Here is a 23684-nt window from a genome sequence, read left to right as displayed (position 1 = left end):
ACATGAGAATGTGTGATGGTAAAAATAACACTTTATTCGCGAGTTTTATTTTATTTGAATCATGGTGCGAGGTGCGAAAGGCTTTTCCCGCTTAAGACTCCGTTGGTTACAAGATAGCGTAATAGCTGCGTTATGACCTCGTGCACAGTCTATATTATATTTCTTTTTGTGCGAAAGCAATACTACGCTATGTAGAACCGTTCTTCACGGTAGCCTGCGGACCGTCGCGCCGCTTGTGTCGCCATGGCAACGCCGTTGCTGTAGCAACGCGATGACGTTTGTTCGCTCTCTCCTCTCTCTTCCTTGCGCTCGCCGCGGCTGTTCCGCGGGCCCTGCCGGGGTGGTGCAGTGGTAAGACGCCCGACTACTGTGCCGGAGTACCCGGGTTCGAACCCAACCTCGGCGGCTGCGTTTCGATGGAGGCGAAACGAAGAGGCGTCCGTGTGCTGTGCGATGTCAGCGCACGTTAAAGATCCCCATGTGGTCGAAATTACTCCGCAGCCCTCCGCTACGACTCCTCTTTCTCTCTTTCCACTTTCACTCCTACCCTCCTCCCTTCCCTTGCGGCGTGGTTCAGGTGTCCACAGAAAACAAGTGAGACAGTTACCGCGCCTTTTCCCTTCCTATAAATCAATCAGCTACAGGCTGTTCCGCCGGGGGGGGGGGGGGGGGGGATGTGTGTGCTCCGGGGGCAAAGGAGAGGAGATGACGCTTCGCGGATATAAGCGCGCTACGCCTCGGCGGAATCAGCCTGCCATGCCATTTGCATTCACGTTACCTCTATGCCACGGGCAGGAGCTGCCAACTCGGGTTGCTCCTTTAACATATGGGAGGGTGATATGAGGATCAACCTGCCAGAACCGCTTGCATTCTCATTACCCCTAAGACACGCAGGCACGTCCATACAGCTTGGTTGAAGCGTGACTTTATATATAGGCTGGTAGCTTACGCTCCCGCGTGATACCCTTAAAGGATGAGCTTAAGTGACCCCAATAATGTAACACCTTACACTGATAGGGCGTGATAGGGGAATAATGTAGCAGGCAGAAGAAGTTTCCGCCATCTTTCGCAATTCAACTAGGGTTAATCAGAGCTCAACCACAACTAATTTTTCTCTAGACGAATGAGTACTTAAACTAAAGCAGCATTTTTTTTTAAACCGCTGCAAGAATTTATGTCGTGAAATGACCGTGGTTGCATGACAGGCATGTCAGATTGCTGTGTATTTTGGAAGGAAATTTTCACCGTATGCTAATGGCCAACGACTTCTATTGTGAAAGAAATGCGAGTTTAATTTCATATTCTTAAGATGTTGTTCTTATGTCCTGGTGATTAGTTCTCAAAGCAGAGCTTAAAATTCACAATAAAGGGTTAAGACGAAGGTAAATCGTTGTTAAGGAAAGGCATCGGGAAGCCGTACAAAGGTCGATATTATTGCGAAAGCAATACTACGCCAGGTCTAACCGTTCGTCGCGTGGTCCGTGGCCCGTGGACACCCCTGCTCCTCGAGGATGAGAAGCCTCCATGAAATCAGTTGAGTCAAATCATGACGTCAAATTTTGCCTAATTTTTGACCTAATTTTAGACATTTACGTACGATGTACTCGAACTTTGCCGTCAAGACGAGGTCTCGAAATGGAGGTCGCTAAGCGCTTACGCTTTATAAAGAACAGAGAATGTAATGATCTTGACCGGCAGAAAAAATTATTCAGTGTCGGAGCAAACTGACCTATCTAGCACAGATTATCTTTCAACTCAAAAGCCAAATACGCAGCGCAAAGTCAGCATTATTGTCAAGGAGGAGGATGAGAAAAGGAGGGCGGAAGGCAGGGATCTTAACCAGAAATACTTCCGGTTGGCTACCCTGCACTGGGGAAGGGGATGGGGGATTAAAGGGGGAAGGTAGGAGATGAGAGGAGGTGAGAAAGTCACAGTCTGTCAATCAGGCTAGTCTCTCGTAAACAGCGAAGAAGTGCCTTCCAATCAATCTGCTCGGTAAAATTTCAGAAATTGAGGAGTGTTCTTTTTTCGCTCTTTTTGTTTCTTATCCTCCTTTTCCATCGTTGCACCTTCAGAAAATACCAGGACGAGAAACATGGCCCTGATGCTTTTCTGTACGAAGCTGTCGCAAAAATGATCGCATGGTAATTAAATAGCGATATCGCTTTGGCAGCCGTTTAATTAACAAGCAGGAAAGATCGTATAACATTACTACACGTTTCATAACGAGACCACATTTATTCAATCATGTTATCAAGGCAGAACAGCGCAAGCTACACAGCGACAAGAAACGAAGACGAGACACACACAGCGCTGCCTTAATAATAGATTGTCTGAGCACAAATACAATGTAACGCAACGACTCTCAGGCCATCTGGGCATTCACTGCCGAGATTATAAATGCATTCCTGAGTTGGGCAACACGAGCGTGCTGCGCAAGTGCGGGGATAAAACCACGAGAGAGATTATTAACGCCGTAAGCATCGCGCATCTTAAAGAGCGTTGTATCACTGCCCCCTCCATAGTCCTTATAGGTAAAGAATTGCCGATTTTATCGGGAGCTGGATGATCTGAGTTCTCCTCTGTGATTTATTGTGGCGATGACTGTTTATCAGGCTCTGTTGCTCTTATTTTCTTGATGCTGGTGCACATTTACCGAAGTGTCTGAAAAATAACGATTCAGTAGTAAGTAAGCGCTGTGTGTGTCTCGTCTTCCTTTCTTGTTCCTATGTAGCTTGCGCTGTTCTGCCTTGAGATGAACCAACTAGACCGCGATGTATTATTCAATCATATTTTTCCCGGACAAAGCACTCAAGAGAACACAAAAAATGACCAACTTGCCGTTTATCTTTGAGAGTAACCTCATTATCGCTGCCTCTCTGGTCTGCAAACGCAACGTCGTGTTTTCAAGTTCCCTATGGGCCGCATGCGGTCTCGGCATGGTCCGCAGTGCTCATCTCCGGAGAGGGGCTCTCACCGCCGGGCTTTTATTTTGCGTGGGTGTTGTAGCCGCATGTAGTACTCGTTGAGTTCTCTACGCTATTAAGGACTGCCAACTAGCTAGACCGTGATGAGAGAAATTATGCACTTGGCGAAGGTCTCTAATCTCCGAGGGCCGTCGGCCCAAGTATTCGAGTCCCGTTAGTCGCAGATTAAACCCTTTCAGTCGCCCTAGGTGTCAGTCAACCAAAAATTATCCTTTTCAAGACGAGGTCGTTTCGCACGGGTCGACAGCGGCACAGTTCTCGCGCGTCCGCTTTGCTGCTTCGTCGGCGAAAATAACGCGCTAAAAATAAACGCATACAAAAATGTTCGAAAAGAGACGTATCACTCGAATGAACAAAAAATAAAACAGTGCCGCTTCATGGCAACCTCACGACTTATCCCTCACTAACGAGGAGCTGCTTCAAACTGAGTGGTTGCTCCGGTGAAGAGCAAAAGAAAAAAAAAAGAAAAAAAAAAACGGGAAGGGGGAAAGGGGGGGAGGAAGAGGGGCAGGACGGAAAAAATAATTGCGCGTAGGTGAAACTTGTGGTTCTTAACCCCGAATGGCTGAGAGTTATTTTCGGAAAGAAAACAAAATCGTCATGTCTGAGCAAACACCACAGAAGGATAAACATTCCGCGGAAAGAAAGAAAAGAGTAGGGAAGGGAGGAATAGGGGATGCACGAGCGAACATCACGGTGTAAGACCACCCCTCGCATCAGCATTTCTTCAGAGCGAGTTCCTGCCGTGCCGTTACAAGCTTTCCAAATTATGGGCATTCTCCCTCTTGACATGATAAGCTTCGTCAAATCTCGCAAAGGGCTCCTCTCGCGTACTCCGTCTTCGTTCGTGAAGCTGAATGATGAGAAGGGGGGGGGGGGGGGGGGGGGGGGGGTTACGCATACGCATGAACTCAGATAAAGAAATATATATATAACTACAAGGAAACGACGTTGTTGAGCTAGCTGAAATTATAGCGAGAGGTAGCTTTAAGCAAGAACACGAATATACTGAATTGGGGGTGTTTATTTGATTAAGAATACTATAATAAAATGAGAAAAAGTAAGTACGACATTCCCGAACTGAACGGCTAAAACTGTAGGCGAGGGCTTGCTTTAGGGAATGCTCGCTGGGCGAACGTTTCCTTCGTTTTTATACTTTATCTCTGCGATTAGCCTGAGAACGCTCCAGTGATTCCTGAAGTTTGAAGTTTAATCGGGCCGGAAATTTCCGCGAGAACTCTGAGAGAGGGAGATTTTGAACGAGCCGAAGAAAAGAAAGCAAATCGAGCAAACGAAAATGTTTGTAATAAAAGACGACTTCCAAACCCTTAGGCGAGTCTCCGGCTGTGTGCTCTAGGAGGCAATTCTCCAGATACGGAACGACGTGAACTAAATGTTACGTAAACAGGGCGACAACGGTTACAGCTTGCGTCGGCCTGTCATCTGCAAAGCGGGCTCCTTCCCGCATCCACCTTTTTTCCTTTTGCAGATTTGAGCCGTTGCATTGAGAAGGGGTTCTTTGTAAACGGCTTGAACGAGACAATGGGCCGTTCTTTTCCCTTATTATTGTCTTTTTGTTCTTGATTTTTTTTTTTACGTTGGGGTGCCCTTTCCCATCCTCGTTACAGTGCCCTTTAATTTTTTTTTTTTTGCTTGGGGGTGGAGGAGGCGGGGGGCCCGGAAGCTAACTGCCGGATATAAAACCCTCGCTTGCCCTTAAGAAATGCAAAGCGATAAAGCCCGTGCTCTCTACTCATGCGAGAAACACCAGACGGCGCTGTAACTGCCATCGTTTTGCAACGCCAGCACGAGCACCAGTGTACGACGTGTGCGTGTGCATGTCGTGGCAAATTTGCATACGAAGAAATACTTGCGAAAGCGGAGCGAGCTATATGTATATATAAAAAGAAGAAAGCAGCGAGAAAGAAGGGGGAAAAATAAAGCGCGGTTTCGAGACAGTCTGCGAAGGACAAGTGGCCCCCGTTATTTTGTCGCGCATTCGTTCTTTTTTTCTTTTCTTTTTGCAGGCTACCAACCAGGGAGAGAGAATTCAAGACCAGGAGGGCGGTGATTTCTGCGAGCAGAGGAACATTTCTGCCTGCGCACTTGGTGCGGGGGAAGCGTTCAAAAAGCCCGGTTCGCGCGCGCAGAGGGTAGGAAGTAGGCATACGGGGTGTATGCGGGCACAGGAGCACGCGCTTACGCACACACATACTGAAGAGTCAAAACAAAGAGTGCGCGTCATAAGAAAAACGGAGAAAGAGTTGAGGCACAAAACTCAAGCGCAGTTCACACAGCGGGAAATGTGGGATTTTTTTTTCTTACTCGAGCTTCGCGAGGAAGCCAAGAAAGAACTACTAAAATGGAAGTGACGAAAGCAGGAAGGAACAAAGAAAAAAAGAAAAGATTTCAAATCGTATGTAGAATCAGCGGAAAAGGGCTGAGCGCGAAGCGAAGTTGCCTGACTATAGCGCGAATCGGATGTAGTCGTTGGCTGTATCCCGTGCACCTTCTTTCAGTACAGCTTGAAAGAGGAGGGAGGGAGGGGGGGGGGGGGGGTTACTTTACTGGTTGCCCAAGAAATAAGGAGCCTTTACACAGAGACAGACATTTCATTTAACGCCAATATTCAGTGCGAAAATTGAAAAAAAAAAGTCGGAAAGCACAAAACTAGTTGGATGAGAATAAAGAATTTGAATATACATGGTAACAACCCCTGAAGAAAATTACTATATTAAATTCTAGAACATATAAATTGTGTTAAATGTTTCTTGAAACTGGAAAGAAAAATCATAAAATTATAACCCAAATGCGTTTTGAGGTAGGAATATTTTCCTCATACAACCTGAGACAGGATAATTTCAGCCCTCGATTTGAAATAAATTTTATACAGGAAAACAAAATATAAAGTCACGTATCTTTTAATTAAGTAATGTTCAATTACAGTAATTTGAAGTAGTTTTCGTTTCAACTGAGAACGCTTTTGTGAACGTCGCACAAAATTACAGAAACCCCGACATTTCTGATGAACTCTTGATATGAAAACTAGAAACAAAACGCGATGAAGTCAAAAAAGATAAGCAGAGCGTTTTGTTTAGCAAAAAGCTTATTCATAAAGCATTCAATATCTGTACTGCCGCCGACATGTCGCGGACGTCCAGACACGAAATCGAACGTGCCACTGCGGGTTTGCTGAACTGTTATGCTTCACCGCATAGCCTTCTATTCCTGCGGCGAAGCATCCTTAAATAGCAGCAGGTGAATAAAGTTCGAAAAATCGAACAATCAGTCAAAATACATCCGAAATTTCAAGTGTTCATATACACCTTAGCTCCGTGCCGCGAAACGACTAGTCGAACATATCCGAAAATTGAGCAATCGAAATTTGGGTTCGGTGATTGTTTGGGCTGGTTTATGGTGTATAACGTCTCAAAGCGACTCAAGCTATTACAGACGCCGTAGTGGGGGGCTTAAGGCTATGGTTTGGTTTGTGGAGTTTAACGTCCCGGAGTAACTCCGCCTAAGAGAGACGCCGTAGTGGAGGGTTCCGGAAATTACAACCACCTGGGCTTTTTTAACGTGCACTGACATCGCACAGCACACGGGCGCCTTGCGTTTCGCCTCCGTCGAAAAGCGGCCGCCGAGGCCGGGATTCGATCCCGCATCCTTGGGCACAGTAGTCGAACGTCCTAACTACTTGCGCCACCCCAGAAGGGCGGTTCGGTGATTCTAAATACATGCTTGTTGGTGTTCAGGCATGTGACATCCAGAACTACCGCGAAGAGAAATAGTTTGGAGAACTCGGCTACTTTGACAAAACTTATGCTGACGCTCTGTAGCGGCCAGAAGGCCTGGTACAGAGTGTTAATCTAAGGTCGATGCCCGAAGTTGTACTCGGTTTAAACGAAATCTTTCTCTGCGATGGCGAAACGGCGTCTCCCCATTTGTTGCCGAGGCACTACGGATGACAAAAATGTTAATCATGACATATTTTCATCGAGTGAAAGAGCTCCAAGGACGAACAAAAAATGCTAGGCAGAAACCGAAACGCGCGCGCGTGCAACTGCCAATGTTCCGGGCTGTTGTTCCTGAGTTTTAATATTGCAATCAAAATTCGAGTATACAACACCGTCTTCTGAGCCGCTCCTCCTAAAGCATCCAACAACTCTGCTCCAGATGCAACAAATTTGCCTAAAATTTGCGAGCGACCGCTGTTCCCGAGAAGTATGTCATTTTTGAAATATTCCACGACGCAATCTGAACTTCAAACGTTTTTTAAAAATAGCTGCTACTTGAAAGAAAAAAAGGAACAAAACACTCAAAAAACAAAAATATAGTGTTTGAAGTACAAACTATACGGCGCAGAAAGTCTGTTACGGTGCTGGGAGTGCGAATTTTGAACTTGGAGCTTTTCGATCGCCGGTGATCGAACCAGAGTGGTAACGAAGGAGTTAAATAGTCTCCGCCCCGCCTTCTTGTAACAAGATAATAGAAGAACACTGACTCGCCAGGCAGGTTTTTGTATGGGCATATATAACGGCCAAGCCCACATCATTCACTGAATAACGGTTTTCCTATCTTTGTAACCCTGCGGGTGCGACCAACTGCGCCCGTGTATACTGAGATATGAATAAACGCTGATAAGCATTCGGCGGTTGTAATTTGCCAAGATGGCCCGAACTGCAGTAATATTCGTAGCCCACGTGGGTGCCCTTTCGAGATCGTAAAGTGCAATAACATTTTTATTTATATTATGGTAATTTTTACCGCAAAAAAAATAATAGGGTTATAAATTCGCCATGCTTATTGAGGGTATGCAAAATGAAGGATGTACATATGTGCCAGGTAGGTAGGTCAGACGTCTTTTGTCGCACCTAGATGCGTAACCTGTAGTGCTCGTTGACTCCTCGATCAAAATACGAAAAAAAAAACCACCACGCACACAAACAAGGCGATCTCTAGAACGACATCAGTACTGCGGTGATTAACTTCACGCATACTACGACAGCGTGTCAATGCAGGCCGAAAGGAAGCGATGTAAACAAATTAAAATATAAAAAGTGCAGGGAACGGCGCTGTGCGCAGCGCGAATAGGGCTGGTCAATATATGAGCCCGCAGCCTTGAACGTTCATTCCGTTCGCTTATACGACGTCATGCCTCCATAGCGGGCGGCGGCCAGAGATGAGCGCCAAAGCGCAATTTTCCAGCTACGAAATTGCCTTAATTGCCTTTTCCCGCCGCCTCTTTGGAGTGGCGGGCGCGGAGGGCGGCGGCGCAGCGCCGGAAATGCAGCCGGCTTTTTTCATAAGGAAGATGAATGGATCCGCGCCTTGCTCGCTGGATCGGCGACGGGGATGCGACACGCGCCACCAGACACGCACGGCCACCTAAGAATCGCGTGCCAAAAGTTGCCCGTTCTGTGTCGGTGGAACAAATGATTTGTTTTGTCTCGACAGTTGTTGGCCAGAGGCAGGCAGCGAAAGAGGGGCTCGGGAGAAAAGAGCTATATACGGCGCGGCACGTGCGCTTTCTCTTTTGGTCTGAGGATGTGGCGCCCTCTCCTCTCCTCTCCAACGCGTTGGAGCATGGCTTAAGTTTCGTACGTAGCGCACGTGGTTGTGGGTTCGAATCCCGAACTGCGGCGGCCGCATTTTTGCGGGTCCGACACGGAAATACTCCGGTGTGCTTCGCCGCTTTAGCACACCTTAAACGGTGCATCTGGCGCTCTGTGGCCTCTCTCACATCCCGTATGCCACTTAGAGGTGTTAAATATGTCATACTAAATAAAGATTAGAGTTCCGTTCTTTTGAAGCTGCCGAGAATATCCCTTTCGATTAATCTGTCGGAACGTGATCTACCTCTCTTAAATAATATTTGTGAGAGCTATCAGCGCTATCAGCCGTGCAAATAAACACACACAATAAGTTGTCTACTGCTTCTGTCACCGTTTCGTCAGGGTCTGAAAGTAATTTTGGATGTCCAGTGACTCTCCTCATCCTACTCCTCGCTGTAAAGAAAAAACCAAATGTATTGAGTATAGTTGGATTACGACTCGCGCCCAAGCTCACTTGTCTCTATTTTTTCTCCGAATTCTTTCATTTCCTCACGACACAGTTGTCCTACTAGGGCTGCAACTGCGACTAACTTCCATTATTCGTAGTTCAGCTTAACTTATGACATAATGCAACCAATTGCTAAGTCATCTCCAGCGGGACATTGCTTCGATGTCCCTTAACAGTGAGCAATAGAGTGACTGAGAAACGGCCTATTTCGAGCATGCTAAAAGGGCCGATAGTGGCGAAATACAAACGTGAAAAATGAAAAAAGTAAAAGAAAAAGAAGCATGAGGCGATCTACCTCAAACTGTTCAGGAGAATCAATCGAGTTCTACGCGTCGATCTTATAGAGTAGGAGAACAAGCACTATAAGTTGCGAACGGAGGATTCAGAATAGCCGTAGTGATTTTAAGGAGCAAATAAATATCGCTAAAGTTGCATTTTTAGATATTTCGAATGTTGCAATTATTTACAACGTAATTACGGCTTACAGAGGATAGCGCCCGCGTCATCGAGTTGCTGGCAATTAATTTTAAACGTTATTGTACCCCCATTACTGCCCATGCTTCCTCGTGGCATGCGTTCTATAATGCTGGGCGAGTTCTAAGCCTGACGATCAGGCCATGACCTTTAAATACGGCATTTATGGAGTTCCTACGGCGCCCACATTTTATGCTGATCGCATAGAAAGAACACCCTTCTTCAGTTACTATACGCATTGGCAACATTTTGTCACTGGCGCTGCGGGTTCAGCCGGAGGAGCGAAACATTTATGACGGAGGCCCTAACCCTGCTCACTGCGTTCAGAATGACGCAGAAAATCACCCTTATTTTGCGGCTTTATGCTTTCCATTAAAAAAAAAAAAGAAAATTGTATTTGGTACGACGATGCACAGGGAGCGGAACAAAAGCGGTCACTGACCTTCAACGAAGCGCCGGCGAAAAAAAAGAAAAAAAAAAAAAAAGAAAAGAAAAGACATGTTAATAGCTTGCATACAAAAATTCGGCAGAAAATGCCGAAGGTCATTTTCTTTTCAGTTGCTATCGCTCTCTACCGTCGCCGGACACAAATAGATAGGAAGGCCGGCAAATAGAAAGGCTAAATAAAATACACAGTCAGAGAGAAGGCTGCAAGGCGGCAGATAATTCGCAACTTCCCGCGGTCTCGTGTAAACGTTTTGTGCGTTATAACGCCGTCAGAGATAATAAAACGAAAGCACAGCCGCTAGCAGAAAAGGAATAATTGCCGGAACGGCCCGGGAATGAAAAGGTATGGGTATAACAGACCTCCGGGATGCGATGGGCGGGAGATGGGGAAAAGGAAGGTGCCGGTGTAAAAAGATGGGTGTGGGAGGCCCCAAGGACAGTTTCGCCTGTTTATCGACTCCAAGGGAAAGGAGGTGGAGGGCAGGAAGAGTCTTCTCTTTCCCTCTGCTTTTTTTTCTTGCTTTACTACGAGCCACGTATGGGGAGAAAAGTCATCGCCTCCCCGATAGGCAAAAGCTAGCCAAGATTGTAACGAAGGGGAAAGAGTGACGGCGGAAATGAGACACGGGAAAGAAAGGAAAGAGAAAAAGCAGGCCGGGAAACAAAGTGAAGGGAGAGAGGAGAGCGCGGACGCCGCCACGCATCGTTATTCTCCTTTCCTCTCACGAATAGGGAGAGGAAAGTATAGAGGGAAAAAAGGGAAACGATGGGTGCGGCATGGCTTTCAGCCAAAATTATCGACTTCGAACAGGCCTTTGTCGTCGTCTCGGCCGATTTATTACAGCGGCAAAATCTGAGACGCGCACAGCTTTCTTTCAGTCTGTCTTGCAAGATCCTTTCTTTCTCTCTGCTTAGCGCTTTCGTTCCTTCTCAACCCTCTTTTTTCTCGCTCTCCGAGGCGCTATCGTCAGTAGAGACTGAGGCGCCCACGCGGGGTCGCCGACGAACGAGATAATCTAAACTGCGCGCCTCGCCAGGGGCCAAAGGGGCCTCCGGCAGCAGATTGAAAGGAATTGTTATCCGCACAAAGGGAAGTCAGTCACGTGGCGTCCTATAGCTGCCCTTTTTAGTTTTCATGCTGCCGCAGTGCTGGAAGTTTCTTCTCTTCTTTCGCCTTTTCATGACGAGGTGCAGCAAGTGCAAAGGAAGCCGCAACAGCCGCCGCCTTCGGTCGTAGCGCGGTTCATGTGAGGAATTCCTAGCACCTAAGATATTAAGAGAATGTAATATCACCTTTGACAAGAAGCTTTTAGTTCGAAGACACTGAATCGCAGGCTTTTTGCTCTGTATATATCTACACATTTTGAAAGGACGGCCTGCGATGTCTGTGACACTTTGCGCGGTCTCTTTAGTCGGGCAATACCTCTAACAATTTTTCAGTTTGCAGTGCCTTATTTAAAAACTTTCGTCGCCGGGTCCACAAAAGGCTCAACTCTTCTGGTATCAAATAGCCGATCGTATCAAATCGATAAAAGGAATGTTAGAAATTCGATTACTCGGCAGCGTAAGAATTTGAAAATTACCGGGAAACTGCTGAATGCAAACAAACCAAATAACGTTCCGACTTTCAGGTTAAAGTATTTTAGTATTGTATATTCAAGGCACTTTATTCCTCGCACTTTCTCTTGAAGAACAGGCGGCTACGTGTAGCGGTTGTAGCTGGGAGTTAGCGGTGCGAATAGCGATCGGGAGACAGTCAAAAATTGTTTGCCTTACGTCATAGATTCAATCGAAGGCTGTAAACAAACCTGGAAAGAATCAATAGGTCGTCATTCACTGGGAACGCGTAGAGCCAAAAGGTTCGCTAGCACGTCACTGCTTGCAGTAATCGAACGCTCTTCTGACAATCTGGTCGTTTCTCCTATCCCTGTTGTGGATAGACGAACACAGCCTGAATTGCTGCAGTTTGCAAGTCCCGCCAGCCACCCTAACTTGCCAAGCTTGCCATGACATCAGCTGCCAGCCATTGGGGAACACTGCGTTATTGAATGGGGACGCTGACGACTTGTATATAACGCGGCAGCGTCCAAGGTACCGTTCAGCGCAAAACCCGGAGTCTATATATACTGTGTCAAGAAAGTCCTGATTGGTTAACAGGGGCATGAAGTCAAAGCCAATCAATTTCGCTTAAAAGAAATATAGTTGGTCGAGTCGAATTTCTATTCCTTAGGTCGCGAGCTGGGCACGTTACCTCAGCGCCACAAAGCAACACTGCTGCGTAGCACTCTTGACATAAACTTAAATTTCGTCCCAATTCTTGGGAACGCTAGAGTGGGCGGCGATATTACGCGTGCAAATGGTCGTTATCGCAGCAGACGTTTCCTCCTCGCGTCGAAACGGTCCCTCCGTTTACATCGACTAGTCGACGGCTATGGAAAACGAATGGGATGCCCTGAACGTTTTCAGTTCCTGCGGCCGCTTCGAGCGTTTAGCGCCGAGAGAGAGAGAGAGAGAGAGAGAGAGAGAGAGAGAGAGAGAGAGAGAGAGAGAGAGATAGATAGATAGAGAGAGAGAGAGAGAGAGAGAGAGAGAGAGAGAGAGAGAGAGAGAGAGAGAGAGAGAGAGAGAGAGAGAGAGAGAGAGAGAGAGAGAGAGAGAGACTATTTAATAAAACAGATTTTAGCCGGCGTTCATATTCGCTGACATGCTACTCTGCATGGGGCATGGGGCGGTTACGTTCGCTACGTGGAGGAAGCCGTGTAAACTAAAAGCGTTTGTCCAGATTTCGTACATGCTTGTCCATTGCTAAGAAAGTAATGAGCAGCACAGTTCATGTTTGGCCCCTAGTAGTGCGATAGCGTTCAGTGTGGAGCAAGATGTGAACGGTAAGGTCAGATCAGAGTGCGGAAACTCGCTCTGCTAGCGTCTAGCGTCTAGCACGGTGTAGAGAATGTGCCATCGGGGTTTGGGTGCACATCAAGCTTGCTGCGGATGATGCTTTGAGAAACGCCACTATAAACGCTATAATAGCTCAGTTAAAACAGGACACACTCGTTTCCTCCTACTGCTTCATCAACGAAGCAGGACGCGCGGCAGCCGCCGCAAGACTTCGGTCAGCTAGGCTGGTTTCACTGCACAACAACCTGACAACCGGTGCATAAAACCCCGCCTTTCTCGCATGAAAGCAGTGTGGCGGACTCGGCGTCCACCTCATCAAACAGTTTTACGGCATTAGCGCCGCCAGGAGGTGTCCAATGCTGAACAGCCGATCCGACTCCGCGCGCGAAAAATGTTTCTAAGGGCACCGTTAGGAGAAGCGTAGCTTGCAGCTGTGTGGTGCGCAGTTCGATACATCGAATGTTCCTCTGAGCGAAAGTTGGATGAACGCGAACAAGTGGGATTTTTGAGAAGATAATCTAAAAGTTTGATATAAGCAATAATTAGATATACCGGGTTCGACCTTACCGAGATCGACTGTGTACCTACGTGTCGCGCATGGATCATTGAAAAGGGATTTGTGTGGCAAAATTAAAGAAGGATGGAAGCTCGAGCGTCAACTCAATACCACAAATTATTTTTACAGTGTGTTAACCTCTAAGTTACCCGACAAGGGTTTGCTGTGTAATTCGTAGTAAGATAATATTTTCAGTGACTAGACAAGTTGAAGGTGTCAAAGATCACTCGCCATCTTTCTTAGGTCTAATTTTAACGTCATTATCGGAGAAGATATATGTAGCGATGCATACTTCCAAGCTAGATAATCATAATTTTTAATTATGCACTGATGTTCTCGGAATCTCCTTTACGTCATCGTCATCAGCCTGACTATACTCACTGCAGGGCGAAGGCCTCTCCTATATTTCTCCAATTAACCCGGTTCTGTGCTAGCTGACCCCTGCGAACTTCTTTACCTCATCCGCCCACCTAACTTTCTGCCGCCCCCTGCTACGCTTTCTTTCCCTTGGAATCCAGTTTGCTACCCTAAGCAACCATCGGCTATCCTCTCTTCGCACTACATGTCTTGCCCATGCCCATTTCTTCTTATTAATTTCCACTAGAATGTCGGAAAGAAAGTACACATATGGCGTTGCAATACAACTACTTTCACCTAGTCATTTCTTTGGCAAACCTGAACTCAGTGATACAGCTAGTCGCCATCGTTAACCGAAATTAAAAGACGGAGTTATATTCCTGAATTGATTAATTTTCGTTCTTTCTTTCGCGTTGTACTTAGATGTAATTCCTGATCATTGCCATTGCGCCTTCAAGGTATTTCGTCTTTTCGAAATGGCTGCGTACAACGCATCTGATTGTACTTTTTATTGTCGTCGACACATTTTCCGATCCTTTTAATATGTTTCAGTTTGGTATTACTATTATGCTTCTCTACGGTTTCTTTCTTCTTTTCCTGATGACATAAGTTCGCTTCTACCCTCTGTAATGCATTTTTTATACTGAAGGGATTGTAAAATCAGCTATCACGATCGCATTGATTTCTGTAGCGTTCAACAACTCATTTCGCATGTGCTCCAGTTTTTTCTGACCAGCATGTAGAATTGAAAATGAAGGTAAGAATCGAGAATAAATAAATGTCTTACGCTTTTGCACTTACATTCCTCACAGTTGGTGCTGCGCGAGTTTTAGTTCCTTTGTCTCAGTCATTCTTTACATAAGCTCATGGAGTGTACAGCTACCGCACACCGTGAAGCCCTATAGGTATAAAAAAGCATTATAAATTAAAGAAGAAAAGGAATAATTGGATGGGGAGAACACCAGCGATATACGGACACTTCTTCATGCAAGCAACGAATGACAGAAAGTAACGATGTCACAAAACAAAGACATCTCGCAGTCTGAGGAATTTAACTCATGCGTCACTTATATAATCATTCGTGTGCCGGCCGAGCACCAGGTTCTCCCTACTCTGGCGTTCCGGCAGCTGTTTCGACACTAGAGTCAAGTTACATAGCGTGAAATTAAACTTGAAAGCTACTTCAAATCGCTGTTCATTTTATTGTCACTGACTGCAATTATTTCATGTTCGGCTCGAGCTGCGTTTGCTCCTCCTGAGAAGCAAACGGAGAAGCAAACAGCACGATGCTATTTCTTACGTGCGTTGGATCGGCTTCAGCTTGTGTCATATCCTGTTTCACATGTCCGTGTGGTTCGCCAATTTGTATTTAATGTTGCAACATCACTCCTCTCATTCTCAGTCGTTTAACATGCTACCTCAAATAGAACATATAACGACGCTTGCAAACTTTGTGGCACCCAGATTTGTTGCTACTCAACCCGAACGCATTCAGGGTTTTAAGAATGAGCGCGGAGTGCATGCATTTACGCTTAATTACCGATATCCAGTTTTTAGTCCGAAACGATCAAACGCTGCTCAGTATTCTTTAACACGCTGCCACATCCTTAACGACCAACATACGTAGCTTGCAAGGTCCTCCGTACCGTCAACGGCTTCTTCGTTGAGAAAGTCGAGAGGAAACAGATGGCCGCCGCTTTCACTTATACGTACCTCTGACTTCGCGCCCTTCATGGACTGCGGAACATAGAAAGTGTACAGAATAGCTAGGTTACAGCGTTCGTACGAGTGTCATGATACTCTGAGGTCACTCAGGCTAGCCTTCTAACAAGGGCGCGTTCTTTGCGCCTGGCAACAAAAAAATAATGGTCGGGACATTTTTAAACGCCGCCTTGTGTTCGCGAGATATTCGATGTGTGCCTGAGTAGAGTTCCGTCCGCGCTTATGAGATGAGCACGACGGCGGCGAAGGGGACGCGCGACGACGCGCCCGAACGTGAGGCGACCGCGACGCGAAAACGAGGTTGCCCAGTGCTTTAATTTGAATAATCTGCGCGCGGCCCTGAATACATCGAGTCCGGCGCGAGCGGCTGTGGTCGCGGTAGCGACAGCCCTTCGTCGGCTGGCGGCACACACGCGCGCGCAAGACAAAGAAAAAGCCGTAGCCGGAAGTGAAGATAAGAGGACATCTAGCAGGAGACAACAACGGCGGTGAAGACCGCGAAGCGGGGGAGAATCGTTAATAGAGGAATGATTATCGGCGCAATGACGACGGACTCATTTGCATGCGAGCATTACGAGTTTTGTATAAAACGGAGGACGCGCGAGCGGGTTCCGTAGCTGTAGCCTTTGCTCTTTTACGGTCCGCTTCCTGCCGCCGGCCTTTTGCCTCCCCTCGGGGCCTTGTGGGAGCGCCTAAAGCTAGGCTTACCCAGAATCTTAGTTTTTTGACGGCGGCTGTACTGTCTTCTCGGTGAGAGCGCTTATCGTCGCTAAGAAGAGTGAGCGTTCGCGGTTCGGGCAGCTCAATATGCGTTCGCGAGGCGATCATGGGTGGCTGAATTTGCATTGCATCAAAGAGTCAACTCGACGTTCATTCCCCGAGGAATTTATATTTAAGGAACCGGCTGAACATTCTGCTTAGTAGCGAGTGAAATGAAATAAAGAAGAGACTTTGTTAGGAGCCGACTTGGATACAGTTTTACATTAGGTGTGCTTAGAGAGATTTAGCTCACCGTGATCCGCTACCGTGATCCGCCACCGCGCGTTTCACTACGCATGCCCAGATCCCCTTGCCGCCCATAGATGGCGCCACATGATGTCGGCACATAGACCTGCCGCGTCGGGACCAATCAGCTTGTGCGCCCCGCCCACGCGCGGTAGAGGATCACGCTGGCGGATCGCGGATCACAGTAAGCTAAATCTCTCTAATCATGTGATTTCCATGTGCTGTGTTTAGTTTTATATTAGGTGTGACCTCACATAAAACAAAACCCAGCACATGGAAATCATGATTTGAATGCGAATGTTTTTGTCCCTTCAGTGAACGCTGGGCGCAATAATGAAAGTAGCGGTGACATCCATCGTCAGCAGTGAAGTTGTTCATACAACGGGAAGCTCAAGCTGCTCGTGCTTACGTGTTGAAGGATAGAAGATCGGCCTTTACTACGACGCCTAATCTATGAGATTACCGCTCAAAAAGAAAGGGAGAGCTCAGATATATAGGCGACGCGTCAAAAGCGCTGTTGCGAGATGGGTAAAAGAATAATAATAATAATAAAAAACCTCGCGTATAGCGAGCCGGAGAACGTCATCTTAGTGAACTGCTGAAGTTCGCACATTGCTCTCACAAAGCTCAGGCGATTTTTACATTACAGCTATTTAAATCAGAAAACGTGCCTGTGGCAATCTATTCGTTATACCAGAGCCTATATATATATATATATATATATATATATATATATATATATATATATATGAATGAAAGAAGCCAACAGTCGGCGAGGCCAAAGAAAGCATTGGGGATTGTACATTGTCTTTTTTTTTTTAATTTTTACCTCGATAATCACACAAATTAGTAAACACTCTCAAGGTTCGTATACAGACAACATGAATACCCAAGAAAGTAGCAGGGGGGACAGCGGGGCCGATGTAGCTCAGTTGGTTCGAGCACCGGACGCGATATTCGGAGGTCGTGGGTTCGGATCCCACCATCGGCACGTTGTTTTTTCTTCTACTTTGTGTTTAATTATCTTTCCCCAGAACAGATTACATTACTAATTTGTGTGATTATCGAGGTAAAAATTAAAAAAAAAAAGACAAAGTACAATCCCCAATGCTTTCCTTGGCCTCGCCGACTGTTGGCTTCTTTCATTCATGTATTATAACGAGTGCCCTCATTTCCCCTTCATTTATCTGCTTATATATATATATATATATATATATATATATATATATATATATATATATATATATATATATATATATATATATATATATATTTTTATTTTTATCTACCCTGTCCTTTCTCCGTGTCGGTCATCTCTTCGATTTCCTCTACCCCTTCCTCAGTTCAGTTCAGGCGTTCAGTCGTGTACGACTCTTCGTGACCCTATGGACCATGTCACGCCACGCTTTCCGGTCTCTCACTATCTTCTTAACATCACATAGCTTCATCTGCAATGCCTCGAGAATGCCATCTAACCATCGCGTTCGCTGCCTACCCCTTCTCCGGCGACCCTCAACCTTTCCCAACATCAAATCTTTCTCCAGCGACTCCTCTCTTCTCATCAGATGACCAAAGTAGCTGAGCTTTAACTTTAGAATTTGACCCTCCAATGAGCAGTCAGGGTTTATGGTCGACAATATCGACTGATTTGATCTTCTGGCAGTCCAAGGAACTCTTAAGAGTCTTCGCCAGCACCACAATTCAAACGCGTCAATTCTTCGGCGGTCAGCCTTTTTCACAGTCCAACTCTCGCATCCATACATCACAACTGGAAAGACCATAGCACGGGTTATACGGATCTTGGTTGGCAGACTCACTATCCCTTTATTTCCGCCGTCCCAGTTCAGGTACCGGGGCTGATAAACATCTTTTCCTTCCTTTTGATATCTAATAATAAATAACCACATACTACTACTACTCTGTCCGAATTTTCTCCGTTGCGCTTTAGATTTCTCGTGTTAGTCCTTGTTTGGCGCCTGTTGTATGCATCCGAAATAATATTCGGCCTATTGCACTATCTTCTTTGTCCTGCTGTTGAGTTGCAACACTGAGAGAGAGAGAAAGAAAAAAAAAAAGACCGTCGAGAAAAGCGACACGCGGTCTAAATTAAAACAAATGACTCGCCTAAGCTGGGCGTCGAGACAGGACCGCTTAAAGGCAGCACCGACCGTGTCATTTTATTTTTGTCCTTTTCACTGGAACCCGCGCATAGCGCTGGCCTTTGGAATCCCCGAAAAACAGCTCTGGGCAATCAACATTGTAAACAGCCATCTCGGAAGAGCTTTACGAGAAGGGGACTTTAGAAACTCATTAGTCGCGATGTAAATGGCCAGTTCACGCCGTCACGTTTGCTCCCCCCCCCCCCCCCCCTGCTTTTCCTGCTTTTCTTTTACAAGCGCCAGGGGGCACTACTGCAGGCATCTCTGAACCACGCGTCGCCGAAAAGCCCAGCGAGGCGACGACATCGCCTTCAACTGAGCAAGAGGGGAAGGGTTAAAGCTGCTGCGCGAGAGGCGTTCAAGAGAAAATCCCCGGCAAATAGCGAGAGCGGAACGAATGGGACGGCTTGCGCTGTGTGCCATAGTTCGCTCAGATGCCACCAGAGGTGCGGCGAGCGCAAATTACTTCTCACCCTCGCTTTACTTCAACCACGCCCCTTCCAGCCCACCTCCCTCATTTTATTTATTTATTTTTAAAATTTGGTTCTCGCTTCCCGCCGAAATAATAAAGCGCCGTTTAACAACGCTCTACTCGTATCCTGGATAAACATAGTGTAGAGCGCGTGTTTGTAGTGCTTGCTTTTTGAACGTGCGCTAGCACTCTCACGCCTGCATTGCTCTTGCGTGTGCGTGTTCTACGTCTGTACGCGTGCAGGAGCGAGGGAAAAAAAAAAGAACCTTTTTAGGAATGAATGAGCATCTCCTCCCTTCCATGGCGTGAAACTTTCACGAGACGGCGTTCGCTGCGCCGCAGGAGTATTCAAAAACGCTAAAAATGGCGCCAAAAGTCGAAGCGGCGGTTTCCGCCTCGCGTTAATGAGAACAGCAAGAGTGAAAAAAAAAAAAAAAGTGCAAACAGGTTTGATACGCTGCCGGTTATTAGCCGTAATCCGAAAGTACCGGTCTTTGCTCTTTCTGCAGGGGGCAGCACCGCATTGCCTGTCTCCCTTTGGCTTTTATGCACAGTAGTTTTCTGTTTCATCTTAGCCGTGTTGCCGGTATGTGTCTCTCGAGCAGGTCGTGTCTTATGGCGCAAATGTCGTTACTGTTGTCGCCGCTCTTGCTTCCTTCGGCGCTCGCGCGCCTTTCACCCTTGTTTTCCAGTTCTTCTGCCACGCGCCCAAGGGGGAACAGAGGGGGCCGTGTTTGTCTTCAGATACGCTGACTGCGCCGGCGCTCGGTATCGGGTGAGGAAATGAGCTTTTCTCGAAACTCTTCCCCGTAATACGGAGGCTCCGACGCGTTGCACTCCCACGTTGCGTTTGAAGCTTACTCTCCGAGAGCGAACCATGGAAGGCTAATTTAGAACATGCGCCACGAGCTTTCTTTCATTAATATTTGTCGCCGTTGTTTGAATTCGTTTTCTTTTCTTTAGCAATGCCGATTCTTTTCAGGAAAGCATTCTTCGTTGAATATAAGCACGGCATGACGGATGAATCGATGATTAAAGTGACTTATCCGTTCTCGGTGCTACCAGGGTCCCCCTGGAAGTTTTTCTGGTCGAGGAACTCAGAGCAGTGACACTAGCCTTTAATGCACGTAAACATACTTTCTGGGTCAATAGGTTTATTTATCTGCAATGACGTTTGCACGAATTTCTTTCAGCGCGCCGTAATTAATTAGTGTTGACGGTTGCGCTCAAGCAAACTTTCTCCGGCTTTGGAAAGTGCGTAATAATATAACGATAACAAAGAATAAAAAAAAAAAAAGGCTGTTTGCAACGAGGACTGCTATGTATTTTAATGTTTGTCCCCGTCCTAAGCGCTTGTATTTGCCGAGTAGTAAGATTAATGACTTCCTTGCTCTAGCTAGTACGCAATGTCACCCCTTTGGAAAACAGAAAGGCATGGTGCGATGTAAACTATATTATTCATGACGGAGCTCGGCCTCATGGCCACACAGCTGGGTTGGTTTTCAAGAAAAACATATAAAGAGACGAACCCCCTCAACCCTCACCGTGGCGCTCCGTCTCAAGTGATACATGCATTGTTTATAACCGCCCTTCGTAAAACAGTGCTCCCATTCTTTTGCTTGCGACAAAAGCTCATTCAACTTTCAGATTTCATTTTATGCTTCGAGGGTACGCGGTAATCAAAGCACAAATGACGCATTACTCCGGGTCACCGGATTGGTCGGTCGCAATAGTGGACGTTTTCACCTGTGACTATGAGTCGACCGGGAAGTGAATTCCTCGTGGACTCTCCCGTGAGCTTGTCCCTTGTCTGGCAGCGGTAGCTCCGGTAGGAAAAACCCTTGTCCACGTCCCTGATGTAGAGCTCACCTTCGGGAAACATTTGGTACTTTGCAGAACCTGTTGAAGAGAGTAAAATCAAGCATAATATTACTCGACATTGTTGCGGTTAGATGAGGAAGAGGTAAATTGAAACACAACGGACCAGGAATATTGCGACGAAACGTTTACTAAGAAAGAAAGAAAGAAAGAAAGAAAGAAAGAAAGAAAGAAAGAAAGAAAGAAAGAAAGAAAGAAAGAAAGAAAGAAAGAAAGAAAGAAAGAAAGAAAGAAAGAAAGAAAGAAAGAAAGAAAGAAAGAAAGAAAGAAAGAAAGAAAGAAAGAAAGAAAGAAAGAAAGAAAGAAAGAAAGAAAGAAAGAAAGAAAGAAAGAAAGAAAGAAAGAAAGAAAGAAAGAAAGAAAGAAAGAAAGAAAGAAAGAAAGAAAGAAAGAAAGAAAGAAAGAAAGACTTTCACTTCCAGTCAAAAACTTTCACTCCTTCCTTCCTCCCTTCCTTAAGGCACGGTTCAGGTGTCCACAGAAATGAGTAGGACAGATACTGCGTCTTTTTCTTTCTTTGAACCAGTTAAAAAAAAGAAGAAACTCGTGGTCGCTGTAGGTGACTATGACAAAGACCCAAAGCGTAAAACATCTTTCGTGCCAATGGCAGAATTGAGATGTTTGACTTGGAGTTCCATCAATGCCAACCAAGGACGACAAAATTATGGGGCGTCAGCTTAACTTGGCTCTCCAACGCAAAACCATTAACTCGACAGTGGAGATAAACAAGTTAGAAACTAAGTCTCACTATTTCACATGCTATATCGCAGCGTATTCATTGGCATAAAGACGAAACTACTATTTGGACCAGCGCTTAACCGTGTGTTTATTCGCAAGCACGTCCACAGGAGTAGCCGTGCAAATGAAGTTTCCGCTTCCTTCCCGGTTTACCCAGAGCTAAACCGCGGCAATTTTTTGATGGAGGTGATAAGGAAGGCACTCGTATCCTGTGCGATATGAGTGCACGTCAAATGACTTCAGGTGGTCGCAATTTATGGACCCCTCCACCATGAAATCCCTGATAATCTGAGCCACTTTGAAGCGTCAACTACATCTTAGCACATTTGTTATAAATTTCTCTTCATTTTATTTCAGATCATTCTTGACTATATTTCCTTTTGGCAGTCACTTTACCGATACTTTTAATTTCTCAGTTGCGCATGCCATGCCTATATCAATTCATTCTTTCTGATTTCAGCAAAAATATTCACACCTCAAGTTGTCTCTCTAGCCGTAGCCGGACTTAACGAAAGCGCACGCCGCCGCTCAAGTCAAGTCCGGCCGTGTTCTAGATCCTGCCATCTTAATAGAGATGCATTACTACCCGTATTCTAGGACTTCGTCGAGGTGGCTTTGGAGCCTCCTCCAAGCAACCGCTCGAAAAAAAAAAAAAAAGAATGTCACCACCAGTGGGTTTAGAATTCAGGCCGGGCCAAAGTTAATGATTATAGTCTCTGGCCACTGCGTTTAACCACTGCGCCATTTTTTTTTTCATACACGGTATTTAATACACATGGTTATTACATGTATACAGACTGCTTATAAGGCACTCAGGTAATTGCTCCATTGCAAAGCTTGACAAAATAAAAAAGACACGTCATAACTAAAACAGCAGCAAGGACAGACACCGGATCAACAGCGGAAACTAGTCCGGTAGAAAGTAATTTTTCTTGTAAACATCCTTTAGTTGAAACATTATACGGCTGAACTGAATTCTGGGTGGAACACCAGGTTCAGCGTCGTGGTCCCACATGCGCATTTTCCACAGGCTGTGGAGTCCAGTCAGAAAAATTAAAGTTTGTAATTATCTTCAGTAGCCACAATGTATCGCACACTGCAGGAACTTAAAGAATAACGTATTTCTTCAGTGGCCTTTAAGCAAACATATGCAGGGGAGATGAGGGGATTCGGTTGTGTGATGCATAAGTCAGCAGCTACTGCCGCAAAAGAAAGCAGGGGGGGAATGATTTTTTTGTGTGTGTTGATGAAGGTGAAGTAATAATTAATCGTGGAAGGGATATTGGCTTAGAAGTTGATGAAAAAAACCACATGCCGCCAGTGATATCCGAACCCACGACCTCCTTGCCTTTGTTACATGTTCGAGAACCAAACTGCTTCCATGCGGGTAATGAAACAGCGTTCAATGGTTTCGCGCAACGCACAAAAACGGAAATCGACAACACATCCCAGTCGAAGAAACCTACAGAACTTTGTCAAAAATACGACAAAATATCCTGTAGTTCTGTCGTAACTATCAGCTTTTTCTGTAGTTTTGTAGTACTTTCCTGTAGTTGTGTAGTTTTTTGTAGTATATTTCTGTTGTCCGTAGTTCTATAGCACCTTTCTGTTGTAACTACAGAAATTTCTGTTACAGAATGTTCTTTTGCCACAACAGGTTTCCCGTCAAAAACCGCACAGAAATTCTGTCGTAACATCATAAAATTTTCTGTAATTTTTTCCCGACTGGGATACAAATATACTTTTCCTATGTAGATAAGTGTTAACAGGCAGGACTTTGGCGCGCAATTTAAAGAAAAACGTTTTGGTGCTAGGAAAAATTGGCATCTTGCGCTACCGCATTCAGGCATCATGACCTCTTAGGCCCAAAGTATGAAGAACGGCACAGTGACAGCCGAAAGAGCACGGCTATCAACTCATTGTATAAA

General features: G+C 45.8%; 1 protein-coding gene across 1 annotated transcript in view; it reads right to left on the bottom strand.

Moving 5' to 3' along the window:
- Window positions 1–23684, bottom strand: part of LOC146191671 (cell adhesion molecule Dscam1-like) — a 303280-nt gene that overhangs the window by 153063 nt on the left and 126533 nt on the right. Inside the window, exon 3 of the mRNA XM_084600362.1 lies at window positions 20887–21039. Coding sequence (XP_084456488.1) covers window positions 20887–21039 — 153 coding nt within the window. The remainder of the gene's footprint in view (window positions 1–20886; window positions 21040–23684) is intronic.

This window comes from Amblyomma maculatum, chromosome 4 (genome assembly GCF_055883805.1).
Source record: "Amblyomma maculatum isolate TAMU_Amacu chromosome 4, ASM5588380v1, whole genome shotgun sequence".
Lineage (NCBI taxonomy): Eukaryota > Metazoa > Arthropoda > Arachnida > Ixodida > Ixodidae > Amblyomma > Amblyomma maculatum.
This window is presented reverse-complemented; position numbering and strand designations above follow the sequence as displayed.